This window comes from Diceros bicornis, chromosome 3 (genome assembly GCF_020826845.1).
Source record: "Diceros bicornis minor isolate mBicDic1 chromosome 3, mDicBic1.mat.cur, whole genome shotgun sequence".
In the NCBI taxonomy this organism is placed as follows: domain Eukaryota; kingdom Metazoa; phylum Chordata; class Mammalia; order Perissodactyla; family Rhinocerotidae; genus Diceros; species Diceros bicornis.
Window position 1 is genome coordinate 44,798,613 of NC_080742.1, and position 21,339 is coordinate 44,819,951.

Consider the following 21,339-nt stretch of genomic DNA (forward strand, 5'->3'; position numbering starts at 1 on the left):
AGTATGACTTTGTAGATCATGTTCAGAACATTCCTTCTATAATCAGGTTGCATTAACGGGCTTTATTTCAGAAAGACTGTTTCTTTAGGAAAGAACCATGATGTGTTGTGAGACTCAATGACTTAAACAACTTTAGTCAAACTTTAAACCTGAATGTATACTGTTTGGGGCTCTGAACTAGATAAGATCATACTCCTCAGGTGCTTAGCACAGAGTAGGCACTCAGTGCACATTAGTTCCTATCCTACTCTCAGGGAAGAAACCGCTTAAGTATAAGTCACAGAGAATGAAAATATAATAGTGAACACATCCTATGTCGTACGGTTTCTTTATTAAGAAGATGAAAGAAGAGCTATAAGCTTTCTTTCCTAGGCCTATATTGGTAAGGTATTTAAGACCTATATTTGGATCTAAAGCGAGAAATACCCAGATGAACACCATCCCTTACAGGCATTGAGTGCCCAAATATACTCCGAATTCTCAAAAACTCTTTTGGTCAGAATCATGGATGACTTTGGATAGACATCCTGCAGACTAAATCTCTCTGAGAACGGAAATCAGTATCTCCCTAAATTATGATTATCAGAGCACTTTATCCTATTTTATGACGCATTGTGCTGTTGACCTTTGACTCAAGAGAGCATCATGAGAGAGAAATGAAGGAATAAAGGGTACACAGGAAATAGAAAATATGGGAAGGGATTAAATGAAAATATCTATATTTAAGCATAAACACGTAACATAATAAATTACCAGAAAATGAGAACTGTTAGAGATCTCAATTTGAGAGGCAAAGTTAAATGTGACAAATTTAAGATATCTGATAAAAGTGAGGCAAAATGAAGCTGCTCAAAGAGATCCTATGTGTTAAGAAAGAAAAAAAGCTGTTACTCTTTCAGAATTTTTCGCTTACTCATCCACCAAGTTCTCATAGCAGTGCCCCTGTGAGATAGAAATCTCAAAACACACTTTCTCCAGATCCTTTCTCCAGGTAGAAACATTTTTCATATAGAATTGGTTTTTACTGCTCTCTTTCTGTGAACATGTATACCCTATTTATGCATCTTGTACTTCAGCAGCCGTAGAAGCAGAAGGTGATTGTCAAGAATGAGTACTTCCTTATACTTAGTGTAATTATTTTTTAAGAAATATATTCTAAAATAATAAAAAGAGCCAGTGTAAAATACTTCTTGGGAGTCAAAAGGAAGTAGAGAGAGAGGGGGCAAAAGAGAAATCAAAGTGAAACTTGTTACATTTTAATAGTGTGAGGGAGAACTAGATGGTAAACTTGTACAGAATACTCTTAGATTAAGAAAATGCTAAATAGGCTGGGCCAGATGCTCTGTCCTTGCTGTTAGTTAACTGATATTACACAAAGGAGTGACAGATTCATTCAGAAGGTATCCTCTTATGATTTATCAGCACTTGAGCTACTGTCAATAATTGAACCTTGTTAGCAGATTATTTTTCTAATATGTGATTGAGCATTCAGCCTGAATGCTAGTGGGATTGTGGGAGAATAAAAAAGGAGTTTGGACAAGCATGGAGTGTATCACTAGTTTATGAAAACATGAAGATATATTTATTATTAAGGGTATTTAATGTTATACCAGAGGCAAAAATTCAATTTAGAGCTGAATAAATATCTTTATAGAAAAAGAGAAAGGGACAAAAATCGATGAAGCTTTTTGATAGTAGTCAAAACATGGATCTGATTGATTGTTAGCTATAGAACTGACATTGTTTAAGATATAGATGTTTCACTGTATCAAGTATAACATGTTAGTGGCTATGGATTTCACAGACTCATAGAAATGAGAGCTGGAAGCTCTATTATTTCATGAAATTCATTATTCTGCCAGACTAGGACTGCTTGCCACAGTCTGGTTTTCAGTGCTCTGCTCATTCCAATTTTAGATGACTCAGACCATGGAGTTACCACTATTTATCTTGGGGGATTTTCCACCAGCTGAAATCTCACAGTTAAAATGTTTCCCTGTAATATTGACTTTGAACTTTCTCTTGCTCATTTTATCTCATTACTTGTCATTCTGTTTCTTTGGTTGTTCTGGAATTCCATAAATGTTTTCAAATTTAGTGTTTACCAGCAAGCCATCTGGGTCAATAACATGTTCATTTATTGATCAGAGCAATGACTGGACAAATGGCCATCATTAAATTTGCCTTAGTCTTCAGCATTACCTACCTGGTTTAATTTCAACATTCAACACCTACCTGGGGAAAATTTCTCTAAAGCATATTTTTATTTTTCTAGAAATGTAAATCGGATGTCAAGAACAGGGAACTTTAATGCTATAACAAAGAAAATTCCATAAGCATTTGTTTGTTTATTTGGCACATAATGGCACAGTGTCAAGAAGTTTCTGTTTTACATCACTCCTGTTACCTTCCTGTTACCCCGCGGGTCCCCCACCATTCCTCTCTCACTGTGACATGATCATTTATTTTCAGTGACAAGCACAGCTCTGCCCTCTACCCAGTAAACCCCTAGGAAGTGTCAGTACGTGTATTGAGGTTTTTCCAGGCTGCCCCTTCAGTGAACCACACATCAACAGCAGCTGCATCACCTTAAACTAGGGAGGTTGAATATAGACTTGTCCTAGTTCTGGAAGAGGTGTTAATGTCACCTGGTGTTTCCATGTCAAGTGATGGTTTCATGGACAGGAACATGAGAGGATAGCATTCCCTGAACAGATTCTCTTTGAATTTCACTGTATTTCTCTACTAATATATTACCTTACAAGTGCCTTGTTGTGATACATATTCTAAGTGAAATATTATTACCGTCTGGGAAATTTTAGGAAGCTCGGCAATTTTCAAAAGTAAGGCTAATTAACTTCATACACTAGCATGATGTTTATTGGGCTCGCAGATGTGCCAGCTGAGAAATGCGGCCAGGATGAACACTTAGCATATTGACCAACTGAGGTTTAACTTAAGGTACAGTTTTGTCTATGTTGAAGGACCATTCTTTGTTAGTTGAAGTGAAAGTCTCTTCCTAGCATGTGTGTAAAAATATTGACTGAGTCTAGAGTGGCTCAAACTATCTCTGTTTAAACAGAGATGGTTTCCATTCTGTCACAGACTAAAGGTTTTATAGAATACTGCAAAAGTGAAATGAAAATTGAAGACATACGAGATTATATTAGATTCAACAGATAGAAAAATACTCTGTCAAATTACTCTAAAATTCTCTAAATATTTACCCTGAATTTCTTTTTCTTTTTTTTTTTTTTGGTGAGGAAGATCGGCCCTGAGCTAACACCTGCCAATCCTCCTCTTTTTGCCGAGAAGACCGGCCCTGGGCTAACATCCATGCCTGTCTTCCTCCACTTTATATGGGACGCTGCCACAGCATGGCCCGACAAGCTGTGTGTCAGCGCGCCCGGGATCCGAACCGGCGAACCCCAGGCCGCCGCAGCAGAGCGCACACACCCAACCGCTTGTGCCCCTGGGCTGGCCCCTACCCTGAATTTCTATGCAGACCTCATCACAGACCATTCACACACAGTTCTGGATCTGTTACCGATCCCATAGGACACACTTTGAGTAACATTGGTCTCGATTAACGCTACTGTGAAGTGCACATGCATGAAGTGATCAGCATATTTGCGATAATCAAATATATTAACATGTATTGGTACTTATGTCCTTTAAGAAACAATAAGGAATTCTTTTGAACTTCTTCAGGCGACTGTAAAATAAAATTTTAATGAATTTACTTCTCATCTAAACAGTAACCCCATTTGTTTGTGTTTTTTGTGTGTGTGTGTGAGGAAGATTAGCCCTGAGCTAACATCCAATGCCAATCCTCCTCTTTTTTTTGCTGAGGAAGATTGGCCCTGGGCTAATATCCGTGCCCATCTTCCTCTCCTTTATGTGGGACGCCGCCACAGCATGGCTTGACAAGCGGTGCATAGGTGCACGCATGGGATCCGAACCTGCGAACCCTGGGCCACCGAAGTGTTGCGCGTACACTTAACCGCTGCACCACTGGGCCGGTCCCCCTATTTGTTTTTAAGCTGATACTTTTACAATGAAGTTAACTATGAATTTCTTTGTTATAGATTTCTTTTTATGCCAAAGAAGAATAGGCTTTATGTCAATTGCTGTTTAGGCATAAGCAATCCACTGGATCTGAACCTTGCATACAGTCATTTTTCAAATATTATTATGGTACTGTACTAAGCAAATCAGTGTCACATTCCATGCATGATGAAACAGCCCATTATTAATCATCCTAAATGTGACTTGGGGTCTTATTTTCTTCTAAACGTTGTCAGTGGAGTACTGTAGGCTTCTGCTGTTTCTTTCAGCGAATTCAAGGTCGAAAAGCCAGCCTGGAGGAAATACAGCTTGTTCATTCTGAACATCACTCACTGTTGTATGGCACCAACCCCCTGGATGGACAGAAGCTGGACCCCAGGACGCTCCTAGGTCTGTATGGGCCTCCATTCTACTGAGGACAGCACATTCCAGCACTATCATTAGTCAATGCTGGTGTCAGTTCAAAATACTTGGCAAGCAGTGTAACAAAAAATCAGCTTTTCCAGCAGCATTGCTCTGTGGAAAGAATCATTTACAATAGAAGCCAATGTATATTAAGAAAATCCTGCATTAGAAAAAATGACAATGCAAGTTCCATGATGTTTACTATAAAATTAACCTTTATTTGAGTAGCATTTGTTCACTGTGTTTTAGCATACAGGAATAAATGCATTGTTGAGTTTGCTTACATTTTTAAACTAAAAGAAAAAAAGATTTTCACATTCTTTATGCAAATGTATCTTTATCTTTCCCATTTGTTTTGTGTCTTTCAGTTCTTTTTTCTGTGACCTTAACAGACAAAAGGCGTAGTACAATTTGTTTTAAGTGAAAATTCCTTGTTACTACACATAGAACACTACATTTTATAGTAAGATCGCATTTTAAATCTTAATGTAATCTATTAAGTGCATGCCTTAACTATGGAATTAAATAGTAAAGTAGATGACAGATGTAGAAAACTAATGAACATAATTTTTAGTTAATGTATGATTTTTTTAAACCTTACTATCAGATTTTAAAATAAAATTGATGGTGCACAGCATTATATAAACTTTATATGAGTGATAGAAGCAAAAGATTTGGAAAAAGATCATGACAAAACCTTATGTTAGGTGAAACAATTATATGAATTATATTAAGTTTATTAATAACTTTTATAATTGAATAACAATACATGACAAAGCAAAGTATGCAAAAAGGATCACGTTTTAAGTATTTTAACTAAAAAGCCATTTTAGGACTCTTTCTTGTCCCTTTCTTTTGAATAAACCTATTGTGTCAGTTCCAAATTATTGAACTCTTTCACCTAATTCAATATTATTTCAAAATGGTATGTTAACTGGTCCTAAACAATTCAAAAGCAGGTATATGACATATAGTAGGCATCTTGGAAAGCAATTATAAGGGGAAATTAACAATTACCTGTTATAACGCTTACAATCTGCTTTTTTAAAACGAGTGGCAGGCACCCCTAAATTTATGAAGTAAAGGCATATGATTGAGTGTGTGTACACACACACATGCATGCAGGATGGATAGTGGTAGCTTGGGGAGAAATTGACAGGGGAATACATAAAGATTATTCAATTTTTAGAAAACATATCATTAAAATTTGATAATGAAATACTATTTATGTAGTAGAATTAAACATATATTAATGTAAAGGCAAATAAGTCAATCTAAACATGTATACTCTATGTTTTTTTTTCTTTCTGTTGAATGAATCAATCTCTGCACATGCAGAGCCTTTACATAAAGTACTTCCTTTGCTGTAGATACTGTATAATAAATGTCCTTATTTTAACATGAGTTAATAATCTCACCCAGTTTACCACAAAGATGAAGTAAACCAGATATTAACTTTCATGGTTTTATGAGATCAGAATACTCAGCATTTAAAGATGAGAAGCTATGTCTATTTTGATTATTTTTTTTGTTTTAGTTAAGAGAAAATAAGTAGAAACCCTTCCCCAGTTTTTTTGTGTGTTTTTTTGCTAGGTGTCAAATTATAAATCCACCTAGGCATAGGACTAGGTACTTTGGATTTAATTGGGATAAACTTACACGTAGGTGTCTGAAAGATGTTCCAAAACAACCATTATTCGATGTTTTAAGAGAAAAGACATATTTGTAAAAGAAATGAAGTTTGAACTTTGGCAACTGCCAATGGTTTTACTTATGAAACATGATGATACCACTGTTTTTTTTGGTAATGAAATTTGACACTTTTGAGCAAAACTGATTTTCTCAAAATATTCAACGTATATATCATTTAAAAATTTGATAATTTGAAAATGAATTCCAATGTATAACTTAGAACTTGGACAAAGGCCCTTTTCATGTAGGTGTGCAGTGAAAACACCAAGTACCAATAATTTAACTTTTTCCAGTTTTAATCCAAATAAATTGGCCATTTATCTCATTAGTTTTGAGTATTTAGTGTAGGATAATATTCATATAATTGATCATTTTAGAATTAGCTTTAGATACACAGGAGGAGTTGCATAGGCACCTCTCAGGGGTCAGTGCAGCAATATTCATGTAGTGTGTAGGTTACATGAGTAAAGATAAACAGGGATGTTGCATTGTCAGGTCTTCATGTGAAGCACTAAATTCAACTTTGATGACACTTCTGAACTACATTTTCTCATGTGAATCCAGAAACTTAGCTGATTTTCCTCAATTCAATTTCTAAATGAATCATCCCATTCTTTTAAAAGTTTAACTTTTTATACCTTTTTTGCTCTTTGTGAAATTTGAATTCCTGTGGCTTGTTTTTTATTTATATCTAGAAGACCAGATTGAAGTTCCATGTGTGAAAGTATAGAAACTCATAACCATCAAGATATTTTCTCCGTATCCCTTTCTTTTACTCTCATACATTCGTCTTCCTCCCCCAATCCCTCCCAACACAAATAGGGAGGGAGGTGTCAATGCACATACACGTTGAATTGAAATTCATTCAATAGTATGAGTTTTCTGAGTTAAATTCATAATACTACTCTTGATAATTATGTTCTGCAGTTAGGAGGAAGGATTTCAGTAAAAGTTCATTATGACCAGGCCTATCAGTCTTTTTATCTTGAAAGGCATCTATATCTTATAAAATAATTAGATTTGAAAATGAGCACCGTTTATCTTTTTAAATACTCTAGACCCTGTAAGGTGACACTTTAAAAACATTCTCTCCAATCATTTCTAGTGCAAAGTTTTCCTTAACTTTAATATTCCTGTCGTTCTTTCTACCAGTTTTCATTATCTTGTGGCTAGCCAGATCTCAGTCTATGGAAAAGGCAATATAACATTATTAAAAAATAGATCCAGTCAATTCAGTGAATGAAAAATTCTTTACACACTACTAAATTTAAATTATTGATTATTTGGCTGTTTTGTATTATTTAACATTGCTAAATAAAATTCTCCTTAAGCAGCATACCATTTATTTTTTTTTATTCTCTTAGAGTTTAATAATTTTTGAAAATTACTTTAAAAATTATTTTATTACATTGTAATATGATCTTACCCCTTTTCACTGACTATGGAATGAAAAGTTCAGACATTAAAATATACATTATATATTTTAATTTCACCTGTGACATACGAATACATCCTTGCAAAATATTCAATAATACAGAAATATCTTTGTTATGAGCAATGACTTAAGAAAACTTTACCCCTCCCCAAGCTATCCATCTTTTTATGTATCTTTTACTGATGTCAGTATTCGAGTTTTAATATTTTTTCGTTTATTTTTTTTCTGTTGACTTATCTTTTTTTCATGAAGATCCTTATATATAAAGAGATGTCTTGTTTTTTCATCTGCACTTACATTTTTCTTTATTGTTTTCCATCTGTTAGCAATTGCATTTGAAAAATCAACTCATACAATTTATTGTTTTCAAAATAAACTTTCTTCTGTGACAGTAAAATTTATTTAAACTTTTACTGATATGGCGTGTGAATTCCACCACAAACCTGTTTTCAATTTTCCTTATTATTTATTTCATTGATTATCAATAGAACAAATGAATTGGGATAGGTGAAATGGAGGTTCCTACCTAGTTCTACCGCTAATCTCCTGAGTGACCGATCTGAGTCACTTCAGAGCCATTTGACTATGATATTGAAATGCCCACTACCTTTGCCTCTAATTGCTTTGAAGGCACATTTTAGTCTTAGAGGTTTAGCGGTAGTTAGTTTTGTTTCCTCTATTCATGTAGTAGATAATGTAGAAAATAAAACAAACAAAATGGTAAACAAAATGATTAAAAATTCCATGAAATATCAATTCCAAGAGACAGTTACAAGTAAGATTTTGGTATGTATTTTAAAGAAGATAAATTTTTATTTCTATTATATAGACCCCCAAATAGGGGTATCCTTTTTATAGTGTTTTGTGACTCGTTTGTTTAAAAAATTGTGAATATTAGAGAGGCTTATAATATGCTTGGTCTTATATCTGAAGTAGAAATTAAGAATAAGTCTATATTTGAACAAATGTTTTAATATTTGAAACATTTAAAAAATGACAGTGCATTTCATAAACTTTGTGACTCAAAACATCACATTAGAGGGATACACTTAGTGACTAGCTGAATTATTTATAATAAATTATAAATAAAAAAGATATTGTGATATAACTCAAATTTCATGGGTATGTGTTTGTTCATGTGGGATAATAGACTCTACATGTAATAATATTTGTATTCATTTGCTTTGAGTTCTTACCTATCTAAAATTTGATCAATTTCCTTCTAAGTCAAATGATAAATACTATTTGATATAATATTATGTGTTAACAAACACCAAAAATTTAGAAAACTATAATTATATTCCCAATTTATGTATTTTTTCATCTTTTTCTTACTGTGTAGGTGATACTTCTCAAAAGTTTTTTTCTTCATTACCTTGTGGTGGACTTGGGGTAAGTATGAGTTTGCTTACTGCTTTTAAATAGCATACACTTCCAAAAATATCTCCTTTGATTTATCTATTCAATTATGTTTAAGGCTGTTTCTCAGTAAAACTTACACTAGACTTCAGAACTGGCTACATAATTTGTAGGGCTCAATGCCAAATGAAAATGCATGTCCCCTTGTTCAAAAGTTAAGAATTTCAAGATAGGGACAATAGGAAATTAAACCAAGTGCAGGCTCCTTCTAACTGCAGAATCCTGTGCAACTGTTCAGGTCACACATGCATGAAAGTGGCTTTGCCAGACTTTTATATAGCTGGAAAAAAGGTAATACGAGAGGGCTTAACACAATTTTGCACCAGAATTCAATTTTCAATGGTGTCACACTGAGTATGCACATACATTACATTCCTGGTGAAAATGGCGTAGACTTCACAAAGTGCTTTGCATTGTGGGATATTTTGTTTGTGAACCCCCCGGGGTCATTTTTGTCTTCAATAATTAACAAAGCCTTTTTGACTCAGGATATTTATACCACATTTCAGGGACAAATTGTTCAAATCCAATGACGTATGAAGAAAAGTGTCTACATTTTTGTGGATGATTAGAACATAGCCTATAACCTGCAATCTATTTAAAGTTAACCCTACCAGTAACAAACCACCATCCTGTAGAACTAAGTGCTAAGTCACGTTAGGACAACATAATTCTAGATTAGGTTTCCAAGGACTAAGGAATTTAAGACAATTAGGTTTCTTGGATATTGAAGGGAAAGAACAAATCTAGTCACGTGTATATCATGTTTTAGGCAATATTTTGCTATAACTAAATTTTATAAAGGGAAATCTCATATAATTTCAGCTAATTCTGTCATTTTATTTATGTTAGATTTAGCAAAGATAATCTCTCTATTCCTTCACTTGTGATTCTGCCCTCTAGACATAAGAATGGCAACTACAATATCCATTTGGATTTTAGAGTTTACCAATATACAACCGAGGTTCATTACAACTTTGTAAAATAGTCATTATTATTAACACGTTTTTGCAGATGAGAACCTGAATGCTCAGAGAAGAGAGATTATTTCCTGAAATCACACAGTAAAGAGTCAAAGGCTGAAAGCGTGAGGTTGACGGGCGTGTCCTTGTGGAGGAGTTCTAAAAGAGCACTTTAGGTCCTTCCACAGCTTTCATTTCAACAGTCCAGCCTAGCCCCTGAAGGTTAGCACTGCAGCTGTGTGCTGGTGTAGTGCAGTCCCTTTGTGGCAGCTCACCAGCGAGCTTTGCTTTTTGACCCGAGCACAAGACAATCACCACCCCACATTAGTCCTTGCTCATTTTTAGCAAACCTCCTGTGAAGCCAGGAGCTTGCAAAATCATTCTAGAAAGCAGAGGATAAACTGACTTTTAAAATGGGTTTCATTGGTTTTTGAGCTTTTTTTCTAACATCCTAAGTGGCCATTTTAAGAGAATGGCTGATTACCTGCAAATGAGGTAAAGAATGAAACAAAGCTAAGTACTACTTATTGAGTAGGTGATGGGGAGGAAATCAAAGCTGTTAAAAGGGTGGTAGTCATCAAACCCCCACTATTTACAAGTACATTTAATTGATGACCCAGAGTTGAAATGAGGACTGCTCCCTAGGACCCCCCTCCCAAGTCAGACCTGGGCTGTGCCTATAACTTACTATCCCTTGAATACAAAGTACCTCTACTCAACTGCTCTAAACGCATACCAAGGTAACTTCTTATTCTTTAGTCACAACTGCTCTTATAAACTCTTAGAAGTGCCCAAGGAACGAATAATGACTGTTGCTTCTGGCACAGTGGGTGTCATACAATAAGTCCATAGTATTGTGCCCAAACACTGACCTAATCCAGATGGTAGCAGGAGTGGTGGTGGGTAAATCTAGCTTGGGCAAACAGAGGCAGGAGGAGGAAGACTGGATTAGTTTGACTCCATCAATGCTGGAAAGGGCTGGAGAGAGGCACTTCTGTTTATCAAATTGCCTGTAGGCCTTCTGGTGGTGGTTATGGAGGTCTAGGTGAGTGTGAGTGTGTATGTGTGTGTGTGTGTGTATGTGTGTATGTGTGTATATACAAGCTTGTCCTTGCTGATACTTTAGAGAACTGGTTTGATTCAGTCTTTTTGTTTTTTTCTGGAATCAAATTGTGTTCTTAGACATTAAGGAACCATCTTATCCCCTAAGATCTTTGGTTTTGATATAAGTCCTAAGAGAAACTCTGGGTCCTCTGGATTTGTATCAGTCTAAATTTTTACCTCCAGGACAGTCCTAGACACATTAAGTATATGAAAGATAACCAGTATGAATTTGGAATGGCTCAACTTGGTAACATGGGGGCACCCGAGTAGGTTTGGGAACCACTGAAATGGCTTTTGTCTTGAGGCACTCTTCTGGTTCAAATGATCTAAGATGGACCATTGGTTTAAATTCCAAAATACTTAATGCTCCCTAATTGTTGAAGTAAACTCCAGTTACCTGGAATATATACTTTCCTACTAGATGGATTTAGTATATACCTACTGAATGCTGAAGGATTAATTGCTTTTGAGGAGACTACCAGGGACATTATGAAATCAGAAAATCTCTACTTATTAAATTTTCCCCTAAAATTGCATGTGATGATTCAACAGTGTTGGTAAAGTAGCTCAAAGGGCGAATGGTATTTAAGGTGCTTTAAAGTGTGCTCTCCAGAATTGCATTTGAGCAACAATCTCAAGGTTTCCAAATTCCTTTGTGTTTTGTTCTCATTTTGTTTAGTCACTATGGCATGACTCATTTCTGATTACTGTGTGATTGCACTACAAGAAAATGCGCCAGTTGCAAAGAGCATTTTACTAAATCCTAGGACTTGGTCATTGTACAGTGAAATAGATAATAAAGGACTCTGGAAACAAAAGCCAGCGCAGAACCACTTTAGTTCTCACTCCTCAGGGTATATCACTAAAAATAGTAATCATTTTCCTGGCTATCTGACCTGCTGCTGTGTGAAGAAATCTTGAAGTCATTTCTCAGCCTTATTTTTCCCTCTTCATTTGATAGGCCACAAAAAAACCCACAAAAGCAAGGACGAGCAGGCTTTTATGATAATGTCGTCATCAGCTCCCAGCTTCAAACGTTTCTGCGGCTTTTGAGTTGTCATTTATAACTTGGAACTGAATCGACCCATAATTCCCCTGATACACTTAGAGAAATTGATAACAGACTCTGCACTTCTTTTATGGCTCGGAGGAGGCAACTCCAATCACATCACTATTGGCAGGCAATATTATTTTTTGACATGGTTGTAAAAGTATAAAGGGGCTTATGGCATTTGTTTAGATGAGGAATGGGCTCTCAAGCTGTGCTGGGGTTTACAGGACCAGATTAGTGAGAAGCAAAGGGAATATGATGTTTGCAAACAGGATATGATTTTATATATAAGTTTGGGTTTCATGCTCTGTTCCCTGGGGAAAGCCCTGCAGACAGCAGAGAATTCCACTTTTATCCTACAACAGACAAGCTCCTAGTGCCAAAAGGCAGAAAAATAAACGTGGTCAATGGGCAGTGTCAGACCGTTGATTGGAGGAGGAGAAGCTGTGGAAGAGACAGAACAATTTCCTAGGAGGAATGAAGAATTGCAGAGCATGGGCAGAATCTGGGCCTGCCTAACTGGTCAAAGATGTGCCAAAAATGAGGCTCTGTGAGGTTAATGAAGGCACCTTCTCTAGCAGCAACTCGGTCCATCTTGAGCATGAATCCAGCTTTTTATTACAAACTTTGACTCTGTCTATATGCTATTTGATTATACCTGGATCTGACACACTGGGGGTTAGGGATGTTATTTTTGTGATCTGGTGGGGGGAGATGGGGAGAAGGATTAGGTGATTGTGGGGAGGTAATTTAAGGCTCATTTCAATTGCTCTGAGGTTTTCAGCAGACATTTCAGTTATGTACTAACTGTACTTACTATACAGGAGGCAAATTTGGATGGAATGTCTCAAATTTTCTTTCATTCTGTCAGATTTAAAATGTAAGCTCTCCCCCCAAAATAAAATTTACATATATATAAATATTATATATGTACATATATTCAGAAGAAAATTCTGTTATTTTACACTACATTTATACCTTTGTATTATTTTCTCATTTATTACACTACGTTGGTCCTCCACATTTATTCTCCTCAATAATTGTAAAAAGAGTTCCAGTGGCAAGTCTTTCAAAGGACTGTTCTGACTTTCTCTATTGTATTATAATATCAGGAAATGATTTATTTTATGACCAAATCTATAGACATATAGTTAAATTCAATGTAGCAGAAAGATTTGGTTAATACGCTTTTCTTCTGCTATTTAGAGTGGTCTTTGAAACAAAATCGGTATTTTAGAAGGCATAACACATGCTATCATATGAGGAGTGAAGGGCAGGAAAAATAAGATAAGGCTTGTTGCCAATGATTAGGCAAAGTATAAGAATGCACAGACTAATGAGACAAGACAACTTTTCTCAGTTGTTTATAGCCTATTCATTGGGTTGATTCTCATAAATGTTGTGCTGCGGGAGCACAGAGGAGGGGTCTTCCAGAACAGAAGAGAAAGAAGAGGAGTGTGGGGGTTACTCAAGCATTCATAAGCTAAATTTTCAAGAACAATTAGGAATGAATGTGTTTGTATGAGTTTGTGTGTGTTTGGGGGAGGAGGGTATGAATGTGGGGTGGAGGACACATAGAGGCATTATTTGTTTAGGACATAATAAGAGACCATATTTTTGACAATTACACAATCTGTTGCCAATTAGCAGGGAATTTTTTCCTAAAAAAACAAAAACAAAAACAAAAAAACTAATGTTTATGCCAAAATTTGGATATCTCTGAAGTTTTGATATTGACTCAGGAACCCCTTCCTTTTATCATAAGTATATGCATCATGTGTTATTCCCACCCAGTTATCTTGAGCAGGCATAATGCTTTTGTTATATCTGCAGAAAGAGGAGGGGGTGGCATCTGTTTCTCACATGCAGTAATCAGGATAATGTTGATTCCCTTGTATTAATGTTCAGCTCAAACCTGGCTTGCAATCAGTGGTTCATTTCCTCCACTGTTGCTATCAAAGATGCATCACAGTCCTCTTCCCTCCAGCGCAATAAGAGGATCCACCCTGATTTGGAATCTCTCTTTTCCCTATCTCCCCTTCCTAATTGTATTTGGATTTTCGTTAGTTTTAAACTTGATGCAAATGATACTAACAGGAACACCCCACGGCACCAGGAAAAAGTAAAACTGATAAGCCGCCTTAATGAAATTGTTTGAGAATTTTGTTTCATGCTATGGAGTCCACAAAAAGATCATGTTGCCACAGACTTGGAAAATATAGTACAAAATATTATGAAAGCTAGGGAATCCCTTCTAAATAATGAAGGAAGTTTCCAGTATTGCATAGATTATGGTAATTGTGTATACTCAATAATAGTTACAGGTAAGTAGACAATACTTCCCACAGAAATAAACATATGTACATTGCTCTGTATTTGTTTACTACAAAATGTGAAATTACATAGAATCTTTAAGTGTCTGATGTCCATTGCAAGAAAGAAGAGAATTGGAAATGAAAACCTTAACTTCCTCCTCAATTCACTTAGCTGTAGCATCTCATCTGCGATTAAATTCTTTCCATTGCTTTGACATTATGGCTAAGCACAATAAGATGCATTTTGAAATTTTATTTTCATTTTCTTATTTAAAGTAAACATGATTATAACAAAGCTATTAAAATTCTTCTATTGTCAAAATGAGATAGCTTAAAAATGCCATCATCAAAGCTTTACACATATGTTTTTTGCATTCTCAGGACCACAACACCTATAAAAAATATGTGATCAATTATGTCAATGAAAGTAATGTGACTAGCAGGGAAGAAGAAAATATCCATTTCTGGAATTTCTTGTTCTGTCATTTTTCTCTGTTCTATGATAATTTTCTCCCCTTGCCTATGTGTCTTGATTATAAACATTCAGTCAAGAAGAAATTGAACCTTAGACTCTGCAGTTGCTGAAGGTAAATGGATTTGATGAACTTTCATCTTCTAACTCAGGAAATCTATGATTCTATGAAACAAAAACTCTAAGAAATTAAAACATTTGAATAAATTTGAATATATAATCATCTACTGAGTGCTAATTCTGACTGTCAAGAAAACATAATGCATTAGGTCAAACAAAAATTTAGAGTTTACAAAGGAAATGGCACTACTTAGAAAAAAAAGGAATCTTGGGACAGCTTCTATGTTATGCAGCCTGAAATGTAGCTAAATCCTGGCCCATCTCAGATTTTCATTTTTACATGAAAAAACTTCACTAATATTTTCGTTTGTCATATTTCTACCCTGGATAGTTCCAGATCCAGATATTTATCCCTGTAACAAACTAATGTCCAATACATAGTATTCACGTATCGTTATTGGATTTGTCTTTGTGAAGTATTTTTTCAGAAATTTAGTAAAGCAAGACTTCTAAATTCTCAAATAATCTATTGTTTTTCTTTCAAAATTCAAAACTAAAATAAATTAGTTTACTGAATGCTTGAGACATAGCAGGTGGTTCACAGCAGAGTCTCTAGGACTTAATCATTCCAAACCCCTGAGTAGAACCCATAGCTTCTGACTCCTAGGCAAGGGGCATCATTATTACTGTGAATGGTCTTATTTTTAAATATAAAATAATAAGTAAAATAAAGGACATGAAAGACTAAGTAATGACTCCCTTTTAGCAACAAAGCATAGATTGAATCATTGTTTTTATGAAGACTAATAAGACTGTTAAAAGACTAATATATTTGAGAGTGATATGCATCCAAAATCATTTGGTTAATTTATTCTGCTATCATATTCTAAATAATATGATTTATATGGTCTCTAATTAATATTTACTATGGACACATGGAGATGGCCTTTAGATGATCTGTAAAGACTTCTCAAATTGATCCTATACCATTTTGAAATGTGACCATTGAAAGAAATAAAAAACCAAGGCCTGTAGTAAAATTCTTTGCTACTAAAGAGATCACTTTTTTCCTTAACCTATTGCTTTTCTTTTAGATGTTTCAACATCCATCCATTCATTTATTAAATAAACAAGTATTGAGAGCCTCCTATGTGCTAAGTATGGAGCAACCTCTAGCCTCATATTTTTATTTACATTTTTATATTTTTTCCTTTTCAGTTCCCACTCATATCTCTTATTATGTTTATCATTGTACTATATGTTAACTTCCTCTATTTCCACTTATAAACTTTAGCAGGAAAGACCTGGGATTCATGGGGATATGTACTGAAGGTAATGAGAATATCTGGACTTTTAGTTGAGCAAGATCCAAAGTCATTTTTATGATGAAATATTTCTACAAGATAGCCTTCCTGTCTCAGCTTCTTTGATGGAGGCATCAAATCTTTATTCTGAGAGCTAGCAAGTAAACACACTATCCAGCATCAGCCCCACTATTCCATTATTAGCAAGTATGAAAGAAGTCAAATGCACAATACTAATTGGCATTAACTATTCTCTGTGCCTTTGGACCTAATATACTCACAGCTTCTGGTGGCTACCATAGCTTGGGGCAGAATTCACTTGCTCACTTATTTATTCATTATTTATAAAATAAATATTTATCGAGTGCTTATTATATGCCAGGAACTGCAGGTACGGGGTGAACAAAACAGAAAAAATTCTATCCTGATGGAACTTATATTCTGGTGGGGGAGCAGATAAGCAAATACACATTTGTTTAAATATGTGTGTATAATGATGAATGTTATGGAGAAAAGAAAGCAAGGAAGAGGGTATGGAGTCTGGTGGGGCTGGGGGACAGAACTGGTGGTTAATGGGAAGTGTTACCTTTTGGAGATTAGAATTGTTGGGTGAGGAACGACCTGGGAGTCCTGGGTTCTTGTGGTGACTAACTAAAGTGTGTTACAGGGAATAATGTGATTCGTACTAAGGATCCCAAACTGGGTGATGGGTGGCTAACTTAAAGAGGGATACAGGGAATAAGGAGATCTGTACTGAGGGTCCCAAGCAGAGTGATGCGGAAGCAATGAAAGTTCAGAGGGGATGAGAGGAGGCTTGTAAAAACTACTCAAAGCTCTGGGTCCCCATCTTCACTCCCACCCACAAAGATGAGGACAGCTGGGGGTAGCGTTGTTCTATCCAGAACACACAGAGTTTCTGGATTCCTTTTTGACTCCTGGATTGAGGTGTGGTGATGAGGGGGGCCGGGGCGTGGGAAGGCAAGTTGGATTTACAAGTGTAGCTTGAGATCCTAAGATCTCTCTTAAGATCTGACCTTGAAGGTGTGGAGGAGCTTGAGGTGGTGGCACAGTTATCCAAGCACTCAAAGAGCTGGGACTCAATAGCAGATCCTGGGCTGTGAGACATCTGAGTGGCTCCAGATCTTGGCAGCATTATGTGCTTTGGGGTTCCCAGTGCCTGGGGATGTTTTTTGGACATAGTTTTCTATATAAATTGTGCAGCTGCAAATTAGATACAGTACTCTAACACCTGCTCATTTTAAAGTATAATGAAAATGCCCTGACATTTGCATGCATGACATTTCCCAGTGCTTTTTCATGTGCCTTTTAGTAGCTTCTTAAATGACACAATGTTACATTGTGGCCTCAGTTGTTTCTGGCTTGTCCCCTCTGATTTATACCTGAGCTGGGAGATTCAGGGTAACTGTTTTGTTGATCCCATTAGGTTAGTGCATAGACCAAAGGATGGTGAATTCTTTATTTCCTCATGGCCAATTGTGTGTTGCAAGGAACACAAACTTTGGAATCTGAATTCCAGGGCTACATTTTACTGTTAACTCTCGGTTTCTGATCCTCAGTAACTTCAATATTAAATGGGATGAATCAATAAAAAAAATTCAACTAAGTTATTTAAGGCTATACTCTAGCCATCTAAGTAAAATAATAGTACTTAACTTTGACCCTAATGGTGTCCAGAGGATTTACTTTAATGATGGGATTATCTATTAGGTAGAGGAACAGGTGAAATGCTCTGGTCTAGGCAGGGCCATAGAGAACCCTTTAAAACATATCCTATTGGTTCTCGCAGAACTGGGCTGATTCACAGCCTCACATCAGAGAGTAGCCATTTCTCTACACACAGCTTCCGATGATAACCTACCTCATCTCTTTTAGTCATCACAACAATCCCAGGCGTATTATTACTAAAGGTGTAACTGAGGCTTCTTATTCTACAGAAAAGGAAACTGAGGCTCAGAGGGGAGTAACTTGTTCAAGTCACACAATTAGCAGGTGGTGAAGTAGAAATCTCCTGATTCCCAAGCTCTTAACCACAATACTGTGTACACACAACTCACCATAATTTCAACCTCATGTGATTGTCAACACTCCTTTCCCAATGAGAATTACCCTAGCCATAAGAAAGCACAGTTGTTTCTTTTGCCAAGAGCATTCTCTTTTTTATTGCAATTCCTATGAAGTATTAAATCTGTGCATTCAGACATCGTTAACTTGGGGTAAAAAATTATGTAGCTGTACACAGCATTTCAGCTCGAACTAGAACACCAAAACATCTTTGCTCTTGGACCGAATCACTGTGAGATAAGTTAGAGAGAATATCATTTCACACACCGACTGAGTCAGAGTTAATTTTATTAAGCTGTCTTGGTAGGGACAGGGCTCTAACATGCACTGTCTAGTGAATACAAGGATTAGCATATTATAAAATATCCTTTACCCAGTATGTACGTCAGATTAAATGAAGAAGCAGTAGGAAAATATTGAAATGGTATTACTTGGGTCTATCTCTAATTCAATCTTGGTAGGACTGACCAGCAGGTCACTAAAACTGTGACTAACTACAATAGGGACTCTCAAATTCCTTGACTGACCACATAACCCACAGGAATCCATATATTATTGACAAATCCTTGAGTCCACCGCTATCTTAAGTATGGACCCTTAGTCTCAAGATGTAGCACTTTGCCACAACAAATATATTCCTTTACTTATTGTTGTTCCTGGCACATAAATAGCAAAGGAATATTTTCCTGAAGATGAAGAGTGACTAGAAATGCACATGCAAGGTCAGTGGAGCTGCCAGAAAGCAGTTGATCATACTGGGAGGGGGTTTGTGGTAGAGCATTAATGTACATGGCATGCCCCTTGTCTCCTCCAGCTGCTGCATTAATAGTTCATGCCTTCTTTCCATATGGAATATTGGTCACAGTATTCATTCATCATATCCATGGTTTTACTTGGAATCTGAAGGTCCTCCTTGTAGCTGCTCTGTTTCTTTTTCATCTCACCATGACTAAAGAAGCTAAGGTGTGGGCATTACAACCTACAAGTGGTCCCAAGGGAATGGGCTGTCATTCACGTGTTCCTCCCACAGTTGAACAAAAGAGAGAAAGCATGTGGGTTCACCCACCCATTGTCATCATAAATCCATCCCAGCTCCATTTCAAAGGTCTCAGGGTTTCAGCAGAACACCTAACATGAAGTGAATATGTACATTCAAAGAGCTGGCATGTTGTATCACCTGGGCGAAGGGAGAACACCATTGTTACAGGCTGCAGAGCCAACTGAAGAAGAATACAGTAAAGAATACCATAGGTCCTTGTCCACAAATATGACTGTCACCATTATCCTACAGGAGGAAAACGGTGACAGTCACCCAGAGTCATAGAGGGCTCTCAAGAGGTTTTGAAGTGTTGCTGCCTAAGTAACTGCAGAACTGTCCTTGAGTGGTTTTATGATTTTAGAGGATGTGTCCTGTCCAGCCCTAGCAGTGCCAAGTTTCTGTTAATAATTACTTCACTTATCTGAGCCTCAGTTTCTTCATCTGTAAAATGGAGATAATCAGGCCTCTCTCACTGCATTATTATGAGGATCAATGTGATGATGTACGTTATCAATGGCAGCTGTATATTGAGAATAGACACTGCCCCACTCTGATGTATGGCCCTAATTAGGTCTGGTTTTGCAGAGAATAAATAGGCTGCTGCCTCAAAAGCGTGATTTAAGGGCTTCTTCAGAGCTCTGAAACCCTCAGGTCTCATTTGATGTACCTACCCAACTGATGTTCTCCCATTCGAATCATGGCACTTTAGGGAGAGCAGTAAGGGGGATAGGAGGCATTGTTTTCAGAAGCCCCTGTGATGAAGCACATGGGCAAAGAACATTGACTTAGAAATTAGAACATTTGGATTCAAATCTCCACATTATCACTGCTTCAAAAGTGTTTCTACAGCTCTAAAGTGTATATTCTGATTCAACAGAACTGGATGAGGCCTGAGATGCATTTCTTACAAACAGCCAGGTTGTGTCAATGTTGCGGATTCAGGGACCGCACCTTGAGTGTGGCAAATCATTTAATTTTTCTGGGCCTCAATTTCTTTACCTGTGAAGTAGAGGTGATTAGTGAAACATGCTTTATCATCCTCTTTGGGGATCAAATATGGCATTAATATGTGGTAGTACTTTATCCAAATTTGAAATAGCTTTTTAAAAATTCATTTTTCTTGAGAGATCAGATAGCAGGCTCCCATTAGTTTGTCATTGGGGATCTGTTTGACTAAGACTTGGACAGAGAGTTTGCCTCCTTTGGGCAAATAGTTACAGGGCATGGAAGTTTCTATGAGGAGCAGGGGTGATTCATGACAAAGTGGTCTGGGGTACTAGGGGTATCCAAGATGTTGCTGGATGCCAAGCCAGGGAAAGGAGGCACCTAATTCTGGCAAATGAGAGCTACAAGTCTAGGTGTTGTGCTAACCATTGAAGAGAGAAAGGTTCTTCACTAAATTCTGTACGTATTGCAGGACTTGAATGGGGAAGGGATTTTTATATCACATTTCAGGCTTTTAGCCACAGTCAAACCCTGTCAAGAAATATGTCACTATTGAATTAACTTGTTCTCCTTCATTAATTCATTTCCTTGACAAAAATTTATTAAGTATGTATTATGTGTCAGACCCTGAAGATAGAGACACCCATGGCCCTGTGCTCATGGCACTTAACACCAGCTCTCATTGTATATCATTAAGAAGAGATCTATAGAAAAAACAATATAGAAAATCTTTTTTAGGTTCATATCTGTATCAATATGCTCAGACTGTCATAAAAAAATACCACAGGAGCCGGCCCCGTGGCCTGGTGGTTAAGTTCGGTGTGCTCCGCTTCAGTGGCCTGGGTTCAGTTCCCAGGTGTGGACCTACACCACTCATCATGGCTGTGCTGTGGGGGTGACCCGCATATAAAATAGAGGAAGAATGGCACAGATGTTAGCTCAGGGCAAATCTTCCTTGGCAAAAAAAAAAAAATACCACAAAGTCG

The 21,339-nt window shown here is 36.6% G+C and overlaps 1 protein-coding gene across 1 annotated transcript in view; it reads left to right on the forward strand.

Moving 5' to 3' along the window:
- The window catches only part of HDAC9 (histone deacetylase 9), an 809,523-nt gene that overhangs the window by 577,163 nt on the left and 211,021 nt on the right, over window positions 1-21,339 (forward strand). Inside the window, exons 15-16 of the mRNA XM_058526733.1 lie at window positions 4,338-4,458; window positions 8,943-8,992. Of these exons, the coding sequence (XP_058382716.1) occupies window positions 4,338-4,458; window positions 8,943-8,992 (171 nt within the window). The remainder of the gene's footprint in view (window positions 1-4,337; window positions 4,459-8,942; window positions 8,993-21,339) is intronic.